This window comes from Aulonocara stuartgranti, assembly GCF_965226115.1.
Source record: "Aulonocara stuartgranti genome assembly, chromosome: 7".
Classification (NCBI taxonomy): Eukaryota; Metazoa; Chordata; class Actinopteri; order Cichliformes; family Cichlidae; genus Aulonocara; species Aulonocara stuartgranti.
The window spans coordinates 54,208,586-54,230,312 of record NC_138945.1 but is presented as its reverse complement, the minus strand read 5'-3'; the positions used below and the strand labels follow the sequence as shown (position 1 = coordinate 54,230,312).

Below are 21,727 nucleotides of genomic sequence, written 5' to 3'. Positions count from 1 at the left end.
CTCATTATCTATGCAGCAATAATAAACTACTATCCATTACTTTTGAAAAAAAAAAATCTACATCCCATACAAAAAAGAAATTTGCTCCACAGAAGCTACATGTTTTAAATGCATATACACAGCACCGGTTATGTCTTTAATTTCCCATTCAGAAATGGGCACGTGATCCTCTGAGTATATTTTAATGACCATAAATTTGTTTGATATTGCTACTTTCTTGAATAATGAAACATTGCCATCAGGTGATGAATGAGAATACAATTAGCTACAACAATGTACCGACAACTGACACACTTAAGGAGGGCAAAATAATGATTAAAATCATTTGAATGTCCTCTTAAATTAGAAAACAATGTTTTGCTGTCAGATTGACTTTGCGATTCTAAATTTTTACCATAAAAGGAAATAAAGAAAGGAGGAAATACAAGTCATTTATCTGATGTAGAAAGGAAGTCTTTAGCGGAACCCTGACCGCTGCAGTAGCAGCCGGGGAATTATTTCTTGGTTGCACTGATGGTGTTCCGGGTAAATGTAGACTGAAAACAAAGGCTTGTAAAAGCAGCAAACAGCTCGGAGCTCAGAGACTTGCTCGCGGATTGTCTTTACTTTGTGATGGACAATGATGTCTTTTATCGGGAGCTGCCAAAAGTGGTAAGTCAACCGCCTAACGTGAATAACAGAGGCTTATAAAGTGAGTAATTTGAAGGTTTATAGAGAGTAAGGGCGGTTAATGTATAGAGGAGCTTAACGTGTAAGCTAACTAAATGCTAACGTCAGCGTTTTGATTGTTACCAGGAGCTTCACGCTCACCTCAATGGTTCTGTCAGCGCGCAAACCATCGAGAAGCTCATCAGCCGAAAGCCACATCTCAACATTGAACACAGCATGACGGCCATTGGCAAAGGACAGCGGAGGACTCTGGATGAGTGCGTCTGTAATTCATTGACAATTTCATATGAAACCCAGCAGGGTTTAAACCCTACTTTATATTTGATAGAAAAGAAAAGAAACGACAAGAAAAAGCACGTGTTGAGCTAAATTTAAGTGGACAGAATGAGCTGTCTGGGAGACGTTGATAAACGGGTTAAGATTAAAACACTATGTCTTTGGGTCTCTGCAGGTGCTTTGAAGTCTTCAGGGTCATCCACAAGTTGGTGGACACTGAGGAGGATATCCTGATGGTAAGGCCTGACTCAAAACGGTGTCGTGCTTCTTTTAGTCAAAGTGTTTCTAAGGATATTTATAAGTAATTGATGTTTTTGTTTTCCTGCCAGGTGGCTACAGATGTTATCAAAGAGTTTGCAGCTGATGGTGTCAAATATTTAGAGTTAAGAAGCACACCACGTGAAGAGAGAGATACAGGTGAATGACAGGCGAAGGTGAATGACACAGTACAGGGAGCAGTGAGTTCTCCTGTATATACCTATGATTGTAGAGGCAAGAAGACTAATGATTTGGTTATTAAATTCAATAATTAATTCATTTGAATTATTCAAAGTGTAGTATAACAGTCATTGTCTTATTTTCAGTACTGATAAAACTAAAGAAATTATATTCAATCCTAGGGGTATATGTGCATAGGAACCAGTTGTAATTGATGGTTGCACAATACAACAGGCTAATACATATAAGTATTTGGGCATCTGTATGGAGAAATTCTTTAAATGGGAAGAACATTTTGACTTCTTGAAAAATTAGCCAGACTGTTTGGGAGTGACTTCCAGGGTTCGTATGGGTAATGGATATTACCTGTCCACAGATTCATGGTGACGTAACTGCTCTTTTAACTGTTTGGTGTCTTTGCTTTGTTATAGGTTTGTAGAAATGGTTTATATGAGATTTTAGCTGAGATTGAGAGGTTTCTGTGGACACTCCTCATTTCAGCACTTGTATTTCTGACCTTGTGTTATAACCGATTAAACGTGATCTCCTCCCTTTTGCCCCCATTTTTGTGGGAGTGGGTGCTTAACTAGTTAAAAAAAAAATCTGTCTCCTATTTTTTTTGTGTCACATAGTAAAGAAGCATCAATATCTGATGAGAATACTTAGTAATTTGGCCTTGCTGTGTATTAATGTGGTGTTTGGTGCAGTTTCTTGTTTTGTGGGGTTGTTGTTGTTTTTTTTCCAAGTGGAGATGAATATCTTTAACAAGTTGATTTGTTCACATTTGCAAATCTTAATTTTTAAGAGAAATGTGTTTTTTGAGTTTGTACACTATATGCATATTGCACCATTTCCTTTTTCAGTATTTGTCTGTGGTGACAAAAGGGGAACAAAGGACATTTAAGTCAACCTAAAATGATTCGTTTTAATTTTTACATGGCCTTACTGAGGTGAAACATGCATTCTTTTTTTTTGGTAATGGGCTGGAAAAGATTGAAAATGGACTTTGAAAGTGCTTAAAAAGTGCTTGATTTTGACCCTGAAAAATGTGTATGAGCCCTGGACTTCTACAATCATGTGCACTTTTTATAATATAGTGCTTGAAAATTCCAGGTGAATAGGAAAAACAGATAATCTATTTACTGTTATTAATTTGCTAATGATATTACTTTTTGTGATGAAGTTGAGCGCATTTTCAACCTTCTGAGAAGCGTTTCTCTCTGGGACATAGCTACATGTAGAGAATCGCTTAAGAATTGCTCCATTTGTTTTTTTTTGTAATGCCACTGTGAGTTCGGGAATGCAGAATTTCTAAAAGTTCAACATCAAATTCTGAGAAGTTCACTGAAACAAACCAGATGAATAGTTTAGGAAAACAAAAAACAGTACAAAAACTGGAACCCCCCCCCCCCCCCCCCCCCGAAAACAAACAAACAAAAAAACAAGGCAGTGCTGTCAACACAAAGGTACAATAGGCAGAAAACTAATCTAAAGTGCTGAGTTCAGACAGTTCTGATTGGGACCATCCCAGAAACACTAACCTGGGTTTGCTGTTAAGGCATGACTGAGCTGAATCCAGCAATCTCGGAAGAAATATAGTGAGTGTTCTGAATTTAAAAAAGTGTTACTTAAAATATATTTTACTCAACTAATACAGTGGGGCAAAAAAGTATTTAGTCAGCCACCGATTGTGCAAGTTCCCCCACTTAAAATGATGACAGAGGTCAGTAATTTGCACCAGAGGTACACTTCAACTGTGAGAGACAGAATGTGAAAAAAAAATCCATGAATTCACATGGTAGGATTTGTAAAGAATGTATTCGTAAATTAGGGTGGAAAATAAGTATTTGGTCACCCCAAACATGGAAAATCTCTGGCTCTCACAGACCTGTAACGTCTTCTGTAAGAAGCTTTTCTGTCCCCCACTCGTTACCTGTATGAATGGCACCTGTTTGAACTCATCATCTGTATAAAAGACACCTGTCCACAGCCTCAAACAGTCAGACGCCAAACTCCGCCATGGCCAAGACCAAAGAACTTTCGAAGGACACCAGGAAAAGTATTGTAGACCTGCACCAGACTGGGAAGAGTGAATCTACAATAGGCAAGCAGCTTGGTGTGAAAAAATCAACTGTGGGAGCAATCATCAGAAAATGGAAGCCATACAAGACCACTGATAATCTCCCTCGATCTGGGGCTCCACGCAAGATCTCATCCCGTGGGGTCAAAATGATCATGAGAACGGTGAGCAAAGATCCCAGAACCACACGGGGGGACCTGGTGAATGACCTGCAGAGAGCTGGGACCAAAGTAACAAAGGTCACCATCAGTAACACACTACAACGGCAGGGAATCAAATCCCGCAGTGCCAGACGTGTTCCGCTGCTGAAGCCAGTGCATGTCCAGGCCCGTCTGAAGTTTGCCAGAGAGCACATGGATGATACAGCAGAGGATTGGGAGAATGTCATGTGGTCAGATGAAACCAAAGTAGAACTTTTTGGTATAAACTCAACTCGTCGTGTTTGGAGGAAGAAGAATACTGAGTTGCATCCCAAGAACACCATACCTACTGTGAAGCATGGGGGTGGAAACATCATGCTATGGGGCTGTTTTTCTGCCAAGGGGACAGGACGACTGATCCGTGTTAAGGACAGAATGAATGGGGCCATGTATCGTGAGATTTTGAGCCAAAACCTCCTTCCATCAGTGAGAACTTTGAAGATGAAACGAGGCTGGGTCTTCCAACATGACAATGATCCAAAACACACCGCCCGGGCAACAAAGGAGTGGCTCCGTAAGAAGCATTTGAAAGTCCTGGAGTGGCCTAGCCAGTCTCCAGACCTCAACCCCATAGAAAATCTGTGGCGGGAGTTGAAAGTCCGTGTTGCTCGGCGACAGCCCCAAAACATCACTGCTCTCGAGAAGATCTGCATGGAGGAATGGGCCAAAATACCAGCTACTGTGTGTGCAAACCTGGTAAAGACCTATAGTAAACGTTTGACCTCTGTTATTGCCAACAAAGGTTATGTTACAAAGTATTGAGTTGTATTTTTGTTATTGACCAAATACTTATTTTCCACCCTAATTTACGAATACATTCTTTACAAATCCTACCATGTGGATTCATGGATTTTTTTTTTCACATTCTGTCTCTCACAGTTGAAGTGTACCTCTGGTGCAAATTACTGACCTCTATCATCATTTTAAGTGGGGGAACTTGCACAATCGGTGGCTGACTAAATACTTTTTTGCCCCACTGTATATAACTGAAAAATAGTAATAATGAAAAAAAATGCAATTAAGTCCATAGGTTTTTGGAAAATAACACAAATTCTGTAAATGTGCTTCTGTACACCACCGCCTTCTCATATTGAGCGATTCAGTGAACTGAATGAGTGTGAGTTCAGCACTTTACCTCCAGATCTTTTGTTTGCTTTTTTGTATTGGGGGTTTTTGCAGTGGAAGAGCGAGGGAACAAACTGAACATGAAATTACTTGGGATTTCTTTCACCATGCACTGATTTGGTATGTTTGTGTTCGTAGGACTGACAAAGAAGACTTACATTGAAACGGTCATCAAAGCCATCCAGAAGTGTAAGGAGGAGGGAGCGGACATTGATGTCAGGTAGGTTTACCCAGCTGTGTGCAAGTCCACACATTTGTCTTATGAGTTGTGGCTGTGTCACTGACCACATGATTCTCAATATTATTTATCTTGAAGGTTTCTGGTAGCCATTGACCGCAGGAATGGGACTGAAGTTGCCTTGGAGACGGTGAATTTGGCTGAGGAGTTCATGCTGTCATCTGATGGTTTAGTGGTGGGAGTTGACCTCAGTGGAGATCCAACGGTTTGTCAGACAGTTTGGTACTATGGTGGCTTTGTACTAATAGCTACAGATCCAGTTACTCTGTATTTTACTGGCATTGTTTGGGTCTATTTGACCCATAATAGGAATGGTCACCGTCTAGTTTTGTGATGAAATATGTCTATTCTGGTGGGAGTGGACTTTTCCAGGGTGACAAAGAAAAGTTGTTAAACTGGTCATCTCAAATAACTTCTGCAGAGCACAAGAGTTAAATTTTTGAAAATGATGTAAACTGTATGTCCTTAAATCTCATCCTTAATTTCCCATTTGTATTCTTGGACTCTACTAGAGAAGCTTTGCATGATTCACAGTTTTAAAGTAATCCTTATTTATCTTAAACTGGGCCTTGATGAAGCTCCTCAATTCACCCTTTATCTGAAACAAACCATTTTAAATAATCTTGCTTCAAGGCCAGTATTGCTTTTACCAGACTTTCTTCCAATTGGCAGCTTCTTGCAAACTGAAGGTGTTAATACTGAGCTTTTGGCTCACAGGGATTAATTGCACATATGCTGATCTCATTATTAAAAACTTTTAAAACATGTTAAACACCAGAAACCACGCTGTAGCAGTATTTGTATGAAAGAAAATAAGAGGTAGCTTGTTAAATTGACTTTAAATTATGTTGGGAAACTGTATTGTAATGCTATTTATTAGTAGGACCACGTCTCATTATTTCACATGATAATGTAGCTTTCATTTTAAGGTGGGCCATGGCAAAGATCTGCTTCCTGCCCTACAGAAGGCCAAAAACTCTGGACTGAAGTTGTCACTGCACCTCTCAGAAGTATGAATAGCACACTTAAAAAATAGAGAGAGATAGACAGAGAGAGATAATTTGACTGTAGTAATATTTTACGTAAGGGTGATGTCATCAAATATTGTTGCAGATTCCATCACAGCTGGATGAATCAGATTTGCTGTTGAGTCTTCCTCCTGACAGAATCGGTCATGGCACCTTCTTACATCCTGAAGTCGGTGGATCTCAAAGCCTCGTTAACAAAGTGGTTCAGAAAAAGATACCAATAGGTGACGCAGCATCCACGCTAAGATGTTTTCATTTTAAAATGTGTGAACTTTTAATCAAATTTATGCCTCACATGCACTGTTCCTGTGCTGCAGGATCACAGTGACTGAGGCATTTCGCTACCGATGCAGTTTCACTCTGAAAAGCCAAAATTGAAAGTTTGAGGGGTGAAAATAAGCGATGCAGACACATCCACATCTGTCGGTCCACATCTTATCAGTGATACTGACAAAATAAAAATATAGCAAGTATGTTGTATTGACAACATATAGGGAATACTACGAGGATTCTAAATATCACATTATAGTCTGAATCCAAATATCATGTCACACTTGACCTCTGACCTCATGTTTATGTTTCACCCTTTCAAGTTATTCATGTTCAGTTATTTACAAATCAATACATATCATTCATTATCTGCTCCTGTGTGTGTAATCAAAGTGAACATCTGTCATGCTTTGCTTATCTGATCTTTACTGCACTACCAACTTAAAGAAAACAAAGTGAATATTAACAACACAATACTCAGTAGTTAAAAGTAAATTGTCCTGATAGTGAGCTGCGTTATGGTGGAGGTATGAGCTCGCAGTGCGTCTTTTTTGACGTACGAGCAGAACTTTTAATGTTGATTTTTTTTCTCCTCTGTAGAGCTGTGCCTGACATCAAATGTGAAAGGCAACACTGTGCCGTGTTACTCCAAACATCATTTCAAGTACTGGTACGAGCTGGGACACCCAACTGTAATTTGCGTAAGTTTCCACTGTATACTTCTTTTTAATGTTTTTGTTTTTTAACCTCATTAGGCTAAATTCTTGCATAGTCTTTATCTTACACCGAGCCTTCAGCAACAGCTGAATTAGTTTTAGCTCGTCTCCTTTTTAAGCCATCTTTTATTCTGATTGGCTGCTCCTCTCAAACACAGGGTTTAGAAAGCAGGTGGGTGGAGCTTCTGTGGGAGCCAAGTTGGGGGGAAAAAACTGAACCGTACTTTTCAGAGCAGTCTGAAGTCTGAGCTTAGAGGCGTTGCCTGCACATTATTTTTGCCATGTTTAATATAACCAGCCACCTTTATCACAGTGTATACACATAACAGGAAAGAAGGAAACACACAGGTCCTATTTGAATTAGGGCTGTGGAGGCTTTAAAATATTGGCATACAAGTAACATACTGATGCTGAAGTTATTACCATTTCTTTTTTTACCGTCTTTAGACAACCACAAAACGGTGGGGCACAGCATTAACATCCTGTCACAGGTGTGGGTAGATGTAGTTTTTCTTTTAGATTAACACAGTAGAAATAACTTTCTACTTGAACAAAAATAGATCAGAGACCTGTGAGAGGAAAGGGGGGAAAAAAAAGAAAAAAAAAAATCACACCTGAACAATGTTCCTTTTTTTACATTACAGACCGACGATAAAGGAGTCTTCTGTACGGACTTGTCTCAGGAATATCAGCTGGCAGCTTCCACATTCGGTCTCAGTCATGAAGCCGTGTGGAAGCTCTCTCAGCAGGCCATAGACTGCATCTTCGGACCAGAGATTGTGAAGCAGCAGCTTCAAGAGAAGTGGAATGACTTACATCCTCAGCTTTTCAAGTGATCGGTTCATCGGAGCCAAAAGCCAACTACATACCTCAAGTTTGAATTTTTTTTTTTAAAGCAACAATTTAACAAGGATTTACAGAAACCCTTACATTAAATCTAAAAATACTGTAAAATGGTTTATGTAAGTGGAAAGTAAATCATAACTTTTTATTTAATCAGGCTGAAGTGTGATGCTTTGTTCTGTTGACAGTATCTGTGCAGTGTTACACAGTCGAGAGGAGCAAAATTGTTCTTACAGCAACTGACAGCATACAAAGAGCAGAATTTAACACAAAACAATAAAAATAGACTATGCAGTCTTACAGTTACACTCATAGGCTTACAATTCAGTCCAAGATATCCCAAATTCTCCAGATCACACATGTAGTCTTGTCAATACTGTGTCCACTTCACTCTCACGCCTTCTTTCCAAATTTTCCATGCTTGTTCTTCTTGAATTTTCCGTGTTGCGTTTCCTTCTTTTTTAATTTTCCGTGTTGGGGAGCTCCATTGCTCGCTATGGGGGTTCCTCCTTCCCATTTCCTCTTCTTGTCACTGTTGGAAGCAGGTCTTCATTACAAACAAGCTTTTCCAACAACTGAACACTAGATTTCTCACCAAACATTGTAAGTAACACTCTACCTTTTTATGCTGACGATAGCTGTGCTCCCTGCTTTCTTCAGCACCTGGTCCCACTCCTCGTCGTCCCCACGAATTTTGTACCTCAAAAAAACAAAAAGACAGCTAGAGTAAATACTGGTCTAAAAAAAATGCAATGGCCAAGGCTGCCCTTCAAACCCGATACTCACTGTTCCAGGTCCATTTCCTTTACTTTTTCCACATCTTGTTTGTGTCTCTCCTCAAACTCCTTTGCTGCTTCATTCTATGAACAGAGAGGGGAAAATTCCTTCTTTACTTGTATCTATAAAATGTAGGTGTGACACTTCTGAAACCGAGACCAAAGTTGACATAAACACTGTGGGGGTTTTGTGGTTCCATCTTTGTGTTTTGTAATACAGAGAAACAGCTTTACAGGCACAGCAACCCCATCCACCTGCTCTTCAAACTTTCAGCCAATCAGAAGTGAGCTGCCATACGGAGGAGGAAGGGCGCTAAAGCTGCAGAGCATGCAAAGCTGCTTCTGGAAGAGTCCATGAATAAAAACGTGAAGCCATAAATGAGCATAAAAGGCCAACGAGAACTGAAAGCTAATTAGAAATGCATCAGAATAACGAGTTCACTCTCAGTTCATGATCAGGTCGTGTTTACGGCTGTGGTTTAGGGAAAAAAAAAAAACAATTTAACTTTTTTCTTTTTCGTTTCTCTTCGAGTAAATGAAAAGATAAAAGATTGTGGCAAAAACTGTTGCCGGAAATTTGAAACATGACGTGAACTCTGGATGTGGCGAGTCATTAAACCCTTAAACAAAAGCATAAAATTAAGGAGGAACTTTCTGCTGCTTCCTTATGATGGATTAGCACCAACTTATGACCCCTGAAGCTGGATTAGTCTCTCCTGCTGAGATTTTTGCTCTACAAGGGCCTGATATCCACTTACGAGGACATTATACTGCTACGCTGGGGCGACCGTGGCTCAGGGGGTTGGGAATCGCATCTGTAACCGGAAGGTCGCTGGTTCGATCCCTGGGCTCTCTGTCCTGGTCGTTGTGTCCTTGGGCAAGACACTTTACCCTACTTGCCTACTGGTGTTGGCCAGAGGGGCCGATGGTGCGATATGGCAGCCTCGCTTCTGTCAGTCTGCCCCAGGGCAGCTGTGGCTACAACTGTAACTGCCTCCACCGGTGTATGAATGTGAGAGTGAATGAATAGTGGTATTGTAAAGCGCTTTGGGTGCCTTGAAAAGCGCTATATAAATCCAATCCATTATTACTGTTCTATCAGAATTTTAAACAAATATCCTCCTATGTGGCTCTTATTTTTCATAAAAACAAAAATAAGGTAAAAAAATAAATAAATCTGGTAATTCTTTGTTTTTACATTCATGGGCCCCAATATGCCCAAATATCAAAGAGAAATTAAAAATGCATGCTGTGGAAGAGTTCGGGTCTTAGGAGGTTAATGGTAATAACCTGTAAATTATTCCAGCATTAGCTAATCATCAGAAATAATTTAGCACAAATACCAGATCTTCACTGAGGCTTCTGACAGTTGGCTCCATTGCAACTTCTTTAGTGGCTGCCATCTGTGCTTCAACTGCTTTTTCTTGGATGCCGGTGAAGATCTAATGCAGTAATAATGAAAAGATATGTTACAGCCTTACTGCAGCTGCTTTAATTAACAGTGAGTTGTACATCATCCACAAGTGAGGTTTTTCTGTATGACTTAATTATTGGCAACTCACTTGCACAAATTTACGGATGACGCGGTTGAAGAGGCCCATGAGCTGTGAGCTTGGAAGCTCAATTTCCTTTTCCAGCTGATCCACAGACTTATGCTGCAGTCCGATTCCCAGCAGCAAAGCCTAGAGCACAGCGGACATCAGTCAGTTAACGTCTTAAACAGAGGAATCAGCTGCATTGGAAGGATACCCGTCATATAAAATGTTGATGGAAACGTACACACTGCGCTGCTGAGAGAGACATATCACCGAGCTGCTTGAGGAAGAACACGCGTGCCACCGTTGGCACCAGGTCCATAATGAGGTGGTAATCCACCATGCTCCTCGAATACAGCTCCAGACGTTTGAGGTCATAAGGGCTGAAGTGAGCCACCAGCTCTGAGCTGCTGAGAACTGTTATGATGAGAGACAAGTCAGACTGGGGTGAGGTCTACGCTGGAGAAATCAGATCAGGGTGTTTTAAACAGAGGACTCTTACTGCAGGTATTCTCCTTGGACTTCTTATTCTGCAAAATGCTCAGTGCTAGACTCGGATGAAAGTTGCTGAACTGGTAGGAGAGCAGAGACAGGAAGCGCCGACGAAAATCTGAGGAAGGGGAAGAAGAATTGTTCTAAAGGAGCCTGACAAGCTTGAGCACACCAGTTCTCCTCAGGCAGTGTAAGCATGTTCACCTTTCGAGAAGGCAGAAAGCCACTGGCTCTGCTCCGGGGTTTCATCTGTATTTAGCTCCTTCAGCATCACGCAGGAGTGCTCCCCTGTAAGGTCATTCTACATACAACCGCACATGAAAAAATAATTACAGCAGTGCAAAAAAACAAAAAACAACAACAAAAAGAAACATGAAAAAGTGACTGAATGGTACTTACTGGGGTTTGTCTCAAGTAAACTGGAATATATCCTGCCTTCTTCCAGAACCTGTTGTGGTTGAAAACAGATTCATTTTTATACACTTCCAAAAGATTCATCCCCTTCACTTCATGTTAAGCCAACTCACTTAAGCAGTTGTGCAGTAAGGCCATAGGAAACGCCTAAGTAGTCCAGTTTCTCTGCCCTCCTCTCACTCAGCTTCAGCAGAAGAGGAGGGAGCTCCTTGCGTGGAGTGATCACCTCTTCCAGCAGACTCACAGCCTGCACAACAAACCGTAGCGAGGTTCACTCCGGTTACACTTCAAGTGCGCAAATAATGTCTAGCAGATGTTGCTGAAAACACCGGTGTCTTACCTCACTGCTGACAGAGGTGATTTCATTGTGGTTTGATTGTGTGCTCTCATCCATCGTGGGAAACTTGCCCTCGTAGTACATCTGCAGCAGCTGGAGAGCTCTGGAGCCGTAGCCCATCTGGTGCACAGGTCGATTATTCAAATTAACTGTGTTACTACGCCAGCAAAAGCTCCGGGAACTTTCATTTCCCAAATTTCACTAACTTCCTGAGGGCAAGCATTCCTCTGTCATGTGGAGATTTCTTTTGTTTACACAGTAAGGCCAAAGCCAAAAAACCCCCCCAAAAAAACCCCCAATAAACGGCTTTTCCCTCTGAATCACATCATTCATGCGCTGACAGGTTAAAAAAAACAATGCTGCAACCAAGCACTGAAGTCTGTACTCACCTAAGGGGTGTAATATTATCTCCCCCAAACTTAATTTAGATGCATGGTCTAGTGGACAGCTATTTCTTTATTTTTATTTGTTTTTTTGTTTTTAACTACTGTACTAAAACCTTTTCAGGGAGCTAAAAGATTCTTTCAGGACATTGTTTGTCTGATTTTCCTGTGCAGAGAAGACCCTCTGAGATTAAGCTAATAGGTCAGCTGCATCTACACATGAGACAAAAACAAAAAAAACCCCAAAACATAGGGACCAGGTTACATCTTTCTCAGTCTCTTCTATCATAGTCCCCAGGCACTCCTGCATCACCTCATCTGTCAACCTGTCCGAGCAGTTCCAGGTCTGTTTTGCCTAAATTAATGCCGCTGCCATTTGTTATTTTATAGTGTGGCACTTCTCTCGCAGAAATCTCTCTGGACACGTAAGCGATGTAACAGGCACCACCCCACAGATCAATTTCTAACATGTATTCTTCATCACATCATCTCTTTTTATTTATTCTGCTGTTCTTCACATAACTGCTGATGGGTTTCAGGGTTTTTAAAAATTGTATTTTTGGCTGTTATTATCTTCTCTGAGTTTAACCTAGGAGTAATTCAGGGCTGCTCAGAAGTACCCCAGAATAGGCGCTTCTTTCTTTCCAAAAACAGAGTTTGCTTCATGCTTTAGTGGACTGCACATGAAGCTTTGGGCCACCCAAAACAAAACAAAACAAAAAAATGCTTAATAGTTCCTGCAGACAAAAATGCCCTTTAGGAAATTCCTCACCACTCTTACTCCCTGAGGAAAGCAACTGCAGCGGAAATATTTCAGTACAGTGTATATCAAGAAAAACATGGCAGATTCTTACTCCTTGGTAGTCTGGATTAACAGCAATGCGCACCACTCTACCTCCTGAGAGGGTGCCAAACTCCGGGTCTTGAAACTGTGACAAGAGTAGAGGATTCAGTATTAGTTTAAAAATGTCTTCACTGGACTGTAAAAGAATGAGCTGTAGTGGTTTTGTTGAAGGTTTTGTACCTGCTCTGAGACAGTCCAGGGAATGAGGTCGCCTGAGGCCTTCTTCCCTCTGGACAGGCCGTTGAGGATGGACTGTCTTGATATTTCCCCCTCCAGACATACCTGGGGGGCACGAGGGTGCAAATGCATGTTTGAGTGGAATCAAAAAGGTCGCCTATCAGTGATGTTCATAGAGCTCATGCATGCTAGTGACAATAAATCACTATTAAAAAAAAAACCCTAAGCCAGGGATGTCAAAATCATTTTACATCACGGGCCACAGAGCTCACTGCTGACCTTATTTGGGCCAGAAATGTAAACAACTGTAAGAAGCAAACGTGTAAAATAAATATTAAATTTTATCTATCTATCTATCTATCTATCTATCTATCTCAGTAGGAAAAGCTGTAAAAATGTATGAAAATACAATTAGAAGTCCAGATTTCTGTTCTTCACATTTTCCAAAGCCATCCAGTAAGGCCGGACTGGAATCTTTGCGAGGCCGATTCCGGACCCCCAGCCCTCATTGTCTGACACCCCTGCCCTATGGCTGTAGTAGTCCTCCGAGGCCATGTGCAGCGGCAATAATAGGGGCAGTCTCAGTCCCAACTCAAAATAGCTTAACCTAAACCACAATCTATTTCCTAACCTACACAAGAAGTTTTGGTTCATAAAAACCTAAACCAAACCACAAGAAAAAGTGAGTTACATAGAAAACTAAACAGAGTGAAGCAGGACCCAAAATATGGACTAAAGGTTCACAGTCTTACTTTATACCAGTGCCACCTGTTTTTTTTAATTCTATGAATCTCGGGCAGCTCGACTTGCATGAAGTGTTTCCAGATGTGCGTCATGTAGCCGTTTTAACAGATGCATGAAATGTACATTTTTAGACATAAGTTGTAACGGCCGCGGTTTTCTTTGTGAGTATTTATTACACGGCGTGCTGCGGGGAAAAGCCTGTTCTAACGTTTGAGTCTAAGGTTTATTTTTTAGCACCTGGCGGCTCTTTTTTACTTCTCATCCGTAAATAATCTGCTCTTTCACGTGATTCAGTTTATTTTGAAAAGTCTCAACAGGATCTTGAGCTTTATTGTGAAAGGTTTATGTGGAACATAAACAAGCGGACATGCGATGCTGTTACCGTCTTTGTTGCTAACCACAACGCATAAAAACAGGCGCTTGTCCGTCCGTAGTGTGGTTATATTAAATATAAGAGAAAGAGAGAACTTTAAGAAATTAATATAACCACTACAGTGACCATCAAAACGATGAAAAAATATTGCCGTAAACAGTTTATTTTGCGACACCACGAAACAAACGATAGCGTAAAATGAAACGATAGACGTTTTTATATCGTCATCCGATATATATCGTTATATCGAACAGCCCTATGCCCAGCTATACACTTTTTTAAAATAGAGTCTACACAAATCAATTACAACACCTACATAATGTTTATAGAGATGTTACACACTCTTTACCATTTACAAAGATTTGAGATGCCCATATAAGCAGTTATGAATCTTTTTGCAAATATCGTAATTTTGTTGGTTTGTAATAAATAACTAATAAGTAGAATTTCATTAACTACTCATTTAATTTCAAAATAATTTCCCCCAGGGATCAATAAAGTATTCTGATTCTGATTCTGATTCTGATTCTGATTTCCCACCCTATGATTTAAAACAGTGGGTCTGTGAGTGTATTACAGTACCTGCACCACAGCAAGGACCTCAGGTAGTGAGTTTTGTGTGGGAGGAACAGGTGGCAGGAGGCAGAAGAGGTGATGAGCCGGAGCGTCAGACAACATCTGCAGGTCATTTGGGGAATTCTGGAGACAAAAATATGAGTCACAAAAATGACAACACTGTGCAGGGCACTGCGCTGCCGTTAGATTTAAAGGGGGGGGGGGGGGGGGGGGGGAATGAAATAAATAAATTAAAGTCAAAGGACTGCAATCGACAATCACCTTGTAGTGCGATGCCACATAGAGAGCCATCAACCTCTGCAGGAAAGCTTCAGACGCTTTGTGGTAACAGAACAGTGTGTCTCGGTTCACATAGTATCTGCACAGCATTAGATAAGGACAAATGCAAACTTGCATAGTGAATGTAGGTGATGTGATGTGCACCATAGATTAGAAATCTGGCAATTTTTTTTTAGTTTCTATTGCACAGAGTTCAATACTGAGATCAAATTCAGTGTTTTAAATAATAACTGTCCACAGCATTTTCTGCAGCCTAACTTTAAATGTTTGATCTATGCACAAAATACCACACTGTGCCTACTTAATGCTCACCCAGCAAAAAAAATAATAATTACACATGTAAATTTGCCTCAGGCGGGATTATTAGGGAAACAAAGGATACAGTTCACATGTTTGTGGAAGCGGGCAGCCGGAAATGAGCCTGGGAATGTTGAGGCAGTCTAGACAGAGCAGCTCATTCAGCCACTTCTCTACAGGGTCTCCCGGAGAGTACCGAATGGACTCGTGCAGAGAAACCTCGTGGAGAGAACGAGCTGCAAACGGAAACGGGTACACAGCAGTGAGTCACACGATACAGATGCACTGAACATAAACACGGTGAGCAACTGAGATCCTCACCTGCTGATAGTCTGGCTGTGTTGGTGGTTCTGTTCTCTGCAGACATGCTCTGCTGACTGTCTGCGCTCTGCTGCCTCAGCTGCTGAATCAGCTTGAGGGAAAGAGAGCGCCCGGTGCCTTCATAGCTGCAGAAATACAAATAATTAGCACGGAAACAGAAATTTGAAAATTCACTGGTTGCACCTTCTTGCGCTCGAGTAGCTCAGGTGTGTGCACTTCTCAACTGGTCTTCAACTAATTCAGCAAAATTTTTGTTTTGATTTTTAAAAAAACAAAAAAAAAACAACCTGAAAATAGTGCCCTGTCTGCTTATTTTAGCCCTTCATTCAATATTCCTACAGCTTAAAGCTGAAATGTATGATTGCATAAACTTATTTACAGCAATAACAACAAGTACTGAAGATAAAGATAGAAGGACATTAAGTCCCAGGATCTCATGCCTGTGCTGCTGGAACTGTGAACATTATGATGGATTTCGCTCCCTTAATTCCAAATATGATCAGTTTTAAACACCGACTGCACAAAAACACACTGTGTGCTGTATAAGTTGCTTGGTTTTGGATTCAGTCATGTTGAAAAGGCTTAGCTCAACAGCCAATTTGCATTTCCTTGTGCCAGTGCAACTGCTCTGAGCATCCCAGCCACAAAACTTGATCTGTGTGATGATCTGAAAGGCAGTGCCTTAAGACTTAAGGTGCAGTGTGCAACATCGCATCACTAGATGTCAGTAGACTGCACATAGCTATGGTGGCACACTTAAACCTAATGTTAGCTGGCCTGATGTTAGCTTATAAGCTATTATTGTTGTTTAGTTAGGTCATTGTCAGCTGTCAGGAGACGGGAAAGTCGTTTGTCTAATGTGCTGACAGAGGGTAAGTGTGACTAAATTGGGACTAAATAAGCATGTTTATGCACATTTTTGTGTGTTAGAGCCCTGACTTCTGTTCAGGAGTTCCATATTTAAGTGCCTCATTTCTCTCATTGATCATTTTACTCAAAAAAGTCTTCACGGTAATATATTTAATATATTCAAAACTAACCAGCATCTTGTGGTGTATAAATATGACTCAGGTTTTAAACTGACCCGTTGATGGTGGAGGCCATGAAAACCAGATAAGGCCCGAGCAGCTTCTTAACAAGAGGAAGAGGGATTGCTGCGGCCTCGTCGATGACAAGCAGTTCAGCCTGGCCCAGCTTCACTGCATCACCTGGGTGGATATACTGTTGGGCCACAGTAATGGTGCGATCAGATCAGGTGTAAATTTCACTTTTTATTGTAAAAGAAGACACTTTTTTTTTTATTAGTCTTGTTTACCTGAATTGTCTGCCGATGCTCTTTGAATATGTTCACCCGCACCACTGCTTTATTGAACTCTGGATTCAAAGACTGGATGATTTCATAGTCGAGATGCTCCTGCGAATTAAAATGGGAGTAAGAAGCAGTACGTGCTCACCATGTGCGCATGACATCAGTGGTGCAGAGAAGAGTCAGAACCTACCTGATACTGCAGGGCATCGAAGCCTTTGAAGATGAATTCAAACATAGTGTGAAGGTTGTCCGGGCTCGGCGAAGTTACAAAGATATTAGAGTAGCTTTAAAAAAAAAAAAAAAAAAAAGTTACAATAACAGGTGACGAGCGAGAAGAATAAAAACAGACAAAGCTGATATTTTAAAATGGCATTGATGAAAGTCATATATACCCAAAAGCCACAGCTCCAGCAACAGCCAGCCCCAAAGCTGCAGACTTGCCTCGACCACGGGCAGCAGTCAGAGCCACAGTGCTCCTCAGTGTCTTCTCTGATATTGCTTCAATAAACTTCAACACCGCCTTTGCCTATAGAAAATATTCAAAATAACAACTGGGACACCTGCACATCTGCTACTTACTGTTTAACTATAACATTGCAGTCAACTTGAATTCAGTTATAGGAGGTGAATGTGTCTGTAGCATTTAAAAGGCCCTGACCTGGTCCATAGTCCTGCATGCATCCACCAATACACCGACTGGCTGAGTGTCCTGAAGGGACTCCTTCAGATCCTTCAGCTCCTGTTCTCGAGGAGGCAACCTGTCCTCCTGAAGGGGAACGAGAGAGCCAGTCAGAATGGAGTCTTTTTTTCTCCCTAAATGTGCACTTATTGGTTTTTCAGAGACTTTCAGCACAGTATCCTAAGCAACAGCAGGAAAAACATTATCATTGCTTCTTCTCAGAGCAGCCAGAAATGCCTGTCCGTAAAACCCTCCAACTCTTTCTCAAAGAGGCCCGACTGGTCTTTATAATGTATGAAACATTTTTAAACTTATTTAAAAAGGGACCGAACGCAGTGCAACCTACATATTGTACAGACAATAAATCCTGGGTGCCTGTTTTATGCAAGTTAATAGTCATAAAATCATAAATCATAAACACACAAAAGCAGAACAACGTCTAAACCATTAATCCTCCCATGTGCAGGATAACCACTATGAAGCTTGCTGTCAGCAAACTATCTGCTGAATAACTAACCGATTAAAAAAACCTTTTATACTATATAATTAAAAAAGGTACCTGAGTTTTTGGCGGAACTGGTTTAATGTTCGCCATGTGGGTGGAAATTGGCAGGATGTTAAGTTGGTCATCAATGACGACACAGTTTTTGCAGGACGCCAAAGATAGAATGAACCTTAAAAAACACAAAAATAAAACCACATTTTTAATATGACGGTTCAATTTTCATTCCTCTGAGCAAATACACTTCAAACTCAATGAACTCTTGGCAAAGCACCTACCTCTCATTAAACCTTCCAACCACATCCTGATGAGCCTCGGTCCTGTATCGAGAGTGCACGTCCTGGAGAAAGAAGAAGGGGTGGGGGGGGGAAAGTCGGTCACAGTGGGTTCCACGTCATCAGAAGAGCAAACCGAATCTAATAATAAATTAAATCCTTACCATAGTCATTGTATACAGCTGTTTCAGAGACTTCATGGTCCTGAGCAGTAGGACCACTATACCGCCACCTTCTACAGTCTCAATAGTTCTTGCTAAGAGGTTAGGAGTGAGAGCTTCAAAGTCCTGTGTGACAAGAGAAACAATAGAAATCAAACACCTGATGCACCTCCCCACCCCACCTGTCCTCAAATGTGATCTGATCAAATGCACTTATGTTCTTGTTTGTAAGGAACAGGAACATAAGTTCATCAACAGAAAAAAACAAAAACAAGGTCAAATTTAAAGAGCATTTAGAAAAATGAACAGGGATGTTTAGAAGATGCTCAAAATGAGGTCTCTGTTAACCTCTCAGTTCATCCAGTGTGACAAAGAAGGCACCTAGAAGCCCTTCTGTTTAAACCAACCTTTTTCTGATTGGCTGTACTTTCCAAACAGAACGTTCGAACAGCGGGTGGGTGGAGCTTCATTGTCAGAAACGACCATATTAAGCATATCTAGTCTCACTGACGTTCATTGTACTGATCCATGAGCACACGAAACTGTGTTTAGAGCAATGTGCAGCTTTTGGCTCAGCTAACTTCATTATTTGAAGCTTTGGCCAAGCTTAGTATGAGCAATATGACAAGTAATAGGTAAGGGCAAATAAAGATTGACTTAAAGTTCATTTCAAACCCTGTAACTATTCATTTGCAGGCAGATGTCACACTATTGTACCACAAGCCTAGTGGTTTATTTTACTCTAAAATCTTTTTTAAACCAGAGCAGAGACTCACCTGTAAGACGCACATGCCGTAGGTGTTTCCCAGGATCTTGTGCGTCTCGTTGTAGTAACAGTAACGGATGTTGGTTGCGGCAACAAAGAGTTCAAATGGGTCGTCCTGATTCAGGTTCAACGTGCCAGTTTTAATCTTCTTCTGCAGCTGTTTCATGCGCTTCTTTCTATTGCTGTTTCGCGAATGAGATGATGATGAGAAACACTTTTTTTTAAATCCCAGATTTGGGGAACTCTTTAAATATTTGACAGATTACACCCTCTCTCCTGTGAGCTCACACACACCTGCTGAATCCCAGGTCTTTTTTATAGCACCAGAGCACCGAGGGTCGAGCTCTCACAGCAGCTTTAGACAGCATGTGATGTAGGATGACAACCTGGACAACAGAGAGGGGCAACTGTGTTTTAATGCTCAGTTACACACATGTAAATTCACAACCCTGCAGGTAAAATAAGCTCACTGCTCCTAATGCAAGCTAATGTGTCTTGAATGCGCGGGGAGTGATGGGATTACCTGATCTCTGCCACGATCCCCCACCACAACAAACAAGGTCCTGTGCTGCAAAGCGACCCCATTCTCTATCTGGACCCGGATCCGGTTGTCTACCTTCTTACGGACGGTTGCCATCGTCTATTTGCTCCTGAGAGAGAGAATAACTGTCCGATAGCAAAATCACACAGAAGCAGATACTAGTTAAACAGTGTGACAAAAGCGGTGGAGCCAGAGCCGCAAAGAGCTGACAACAGAAACAGGAGGAAGAACTCAGTGGAGCTAACTTACAGCTAAAACAAAAATATTTAAGGATCAAACTAGCAAAACACACGAAACACTGTAGGATGGACCCGTTTCCGGTTACCTGATATTACAGATGAACTGTCAGGCCTTTAGCTTTTGTAAAAACACAGCAAGTTGCACGCTAAGCTTACACGCCAGCCATCACGCTGTTGATAAATTCACGTGGAGACTGCGCTTCATGGAGGACCCCTGCATGACGTCAGAATTGTGCGACTTTCTTTGAAAAGTTTCCTGTGTTGAGCGTACATTTACAACTGGAGCAAGTTCAACGAAGTGTGTGTGTGGGGGGTAAATCACTGCCCCCACACATTTTAGTCTATTCTGAAAGCAATGGTAAAGACAAGGATATTGGATATTTTCTATTTATTTGTTAATTTTTCTTTAATTTTTGCTCTTTTTTTTTAAAACCTAGAATAATTAATTTCCGTTACCCTGTCATTTTTTTTTTTTTAGCGAAATGCTTTGTGTTATACTTAAAAAGACAAATACATGTAAGTTAAATAAAAACGAAACGATGGCCTCTTATATTTTCTATTGAATAGCCTCGGCTTCTAGTAATAATTTTGGTTAAATCTCTACATGTACTTGCAAGTGAGGCTTTGTTTTTGTTTTTGACCTATTTATTGAATACGCAAACGAAAGCATATCATACGGGGAGAGAATCAGTTGAACTAAAAATAAATTAAAAAATTAAAATGAAAGACTTATCTACAACTGTTATAACACGTTAAAGTAAAGTGTTTGGGGACTTTTTCCTTTCAATAGTTTGAGAAAATATTTGACTGACGGCTATCACACAGCGCCTTTTTTCCAAGCCTATTACAAAGTCACTAATTGAATTCAGTGTGGACAAAACGGGTATTTGTTCTTGTTTCTAATGTCTCTGTAAAGCACTTTGAATCACCTTGTTGTTGAATTGTGCTATACAAATAAACTTGCCTTGCCTTGCCTTGCCTTTAAAATAGCTTGGAGAGACATTACAGCAGCAATTTATAGTGTAAAATTAGTTTTGCTTTGTCCCGTGTCAGGACGGCACTACAGTGTGTCTACTCTCTGGCCACAGGGTGATGCTGCATCCCACACTGAGCAACCAGCTAGATGTTTTCAGTTTTTCCTTTTTAGGAGAGACGCTTAGACTGATAACATTACAGAGAAGATATTTTGGTTGCAATTAAAAGTAAAGTTAAGAGTCACGTGAGCCAACGAAACTGAATTTTCACTACAATCGTCTTTAAAATAAGACGTCTGTACTGAGAAAAAGATGTCTTGACGCATGCTCAATCATCCAGGTAAGTAAATCCCAAAAGGTAGATTCTGTTCATCTCGACGTAGCGTTTTCAATGGGAGAAACGTTTCATCACTCATCCAAGTGATTTATTCAGTTTCAGCTGACTGCAGGTTTCCCCAACCTTATAAACAGTACATGTTTGCACAATAACTGAAATCAGCCCACCGAATGAACAATGGGCTGTGAGGTCATTTCTTTGATCATTAATATGCAAATTGTCATGACCATTGATCAACAACCACTGATCAAGGCCCATTGGTCAAAGATCATGAGTACCATTCACAGAGAGTTGGGGAATGGCTGCAATCACAGCATTGTAAGATGGCAAAAGATATAACCTTAGGCCCCCTCCTTGACTCCCCATCCAGGATGTGCACATCCTCATCATGGAAAGTGTCCATTGGCCTGTAGGTGTAAATAGACTGCGGAGTCTTGCCCTGAAAAGTTAGCTCTTCTGTGTTGTGCCATCCACTTTGACAGAGGTTGTTTGGTTTCCCCGATGTATATATCA

General features: G+C 40.9%; 2 protein-coding genes across 4 annotated transcripts; one reads left to right on the top strand and one right to left on the bottom strand.

Moving 5' to 3' along the window:
- The first annotated feature begins 498 nt into the window (after nt 1–498).
- On the top strand, nt 499–8,191 carry mapda (N6-Methyl-AMP deaminase). The gene is made up of 10 exons (XM_082540422.1): nt 499–651; nt 796–926; nt 1,121–1,181; nt 1,275–1,362; nt 4,927–5,008; nt 5,105–5,231; nt 5,956–6,036; nt 6,140–6,278; nt 6,925–7,025; nt 7,685–8,191. Exons 1-10 carry the CDS (start codon nt 613–615, stop codon nt 7,874–7,876), a joined length of 1,041 nt encoding a protein of 346 aa, XP_082396548.1. The 5' UTR covers nt 499–612; the 3' UTR covers nt 7,877–8,191.
- On the bottom strand, nt 8,015–20,206 carry nat10 (N-acetyltransferase 10). Of its 3 annotated transcripts, none has more exons than XM_082540421.1 (29): nt 19,990–20,206; nt 19,647–19,789; nt 19,418–19,509; nt 19,134–19,305; nt 18,361–18,483; nt 18,200–18,261; nt 17,979–18,093; nt 17,399–17,506; nt 17,133–17,266; nt 16,931–17,024; nt 16,747–16,845; nt 16,516–16,652; nt 15,432–15,556; nt 15,196–15,346; nt 14,796–14,892; nt 14,541–14,657; nt 12,845–12,946; nt 12,675–12,749; nt 11,441–11,557; nt 11,214–11,347; nt 11,086–11,134; nt 10,891–10,987; nt 10,697–10,804; nt 10,439–10,611; nt 10,222–10,341; nt 10,003–10,101; nt 8,670–8,743; nt 8,503–8,583; nt 8,015–8,415 (listed from the first exon to the last, which is right to left on the bottom strand). In XM_082540421.1, the coding sequence occupies exons 2-29, from the start codon at nt 19,758–19,760 to the stop codon at nt 8,277–8,279; spliced, it is 3,108 nt and encodes a 1,035-aa protein (XP_082396547.1). In that variant the 5' UTR covers nt 19,761–19,789; nt 19,990–20,206; the 3' UTR covers nt 8,015–8,276. The 3 variants fall into 3 exon arrangements, with proteins under 3 accessions (XP_082396547.1, XP_082396546.1, XP_082396545.1); XM_082540420.1 differs by having other exon boundaries at nt 19,647–19,773; XM_082540419.1 differs by having other exon boundaries at nt 19,647–19,773; nt 19,976–20,200.
- Nucleotides 20,207–21,727: the final 1,521 nt, after the last annotated feature.

Bases quoted from the DNA above. Each gene is read 5' to 3' on its own strand.
- mapda (XM_082540422.1), top strand. From the start codon at position 613: ATGGACAATGATGTCTTTTATCGGGAGCTGCCAAAAGTG. The intron at 1,182-1,274 runs GTAAGGCCTGAC...TTTTCCTGCCAG, and splicing joins CTGAGGAGGATATCCTGATG to GTGGCTACAGATGTTATCAA. The intron at 6,037-6,139 runs GTATGAATAGCA...ATATTGTTGCAG, and splicing joins TGTCACTGCACCTCTCAGAA to ATTCCATCACAGCTGGATGA.
- nat10 (XM_082540421.1), bottom strand. From the start codon at position 19,760: ATGGCAACCGTCCGTAAGAAGGTAGACAACCGGATCCGGGTCCAGATA. The intron at 18,484-19,133 runs GTGAGTCTCTGC...CTTGTCACACAG, and splicing joins ACGGCATGTGCGTCTTACAG to GACTTTGAAGCTCTCACTCC. The intron at 12,947-14,540 runs GTACTGTAATAC...CGTGCCCCCCAG, and splicing joins AGGTCCTTGCTGTGGTGCAG to GTATGTCTGGAGGGGGAAAT.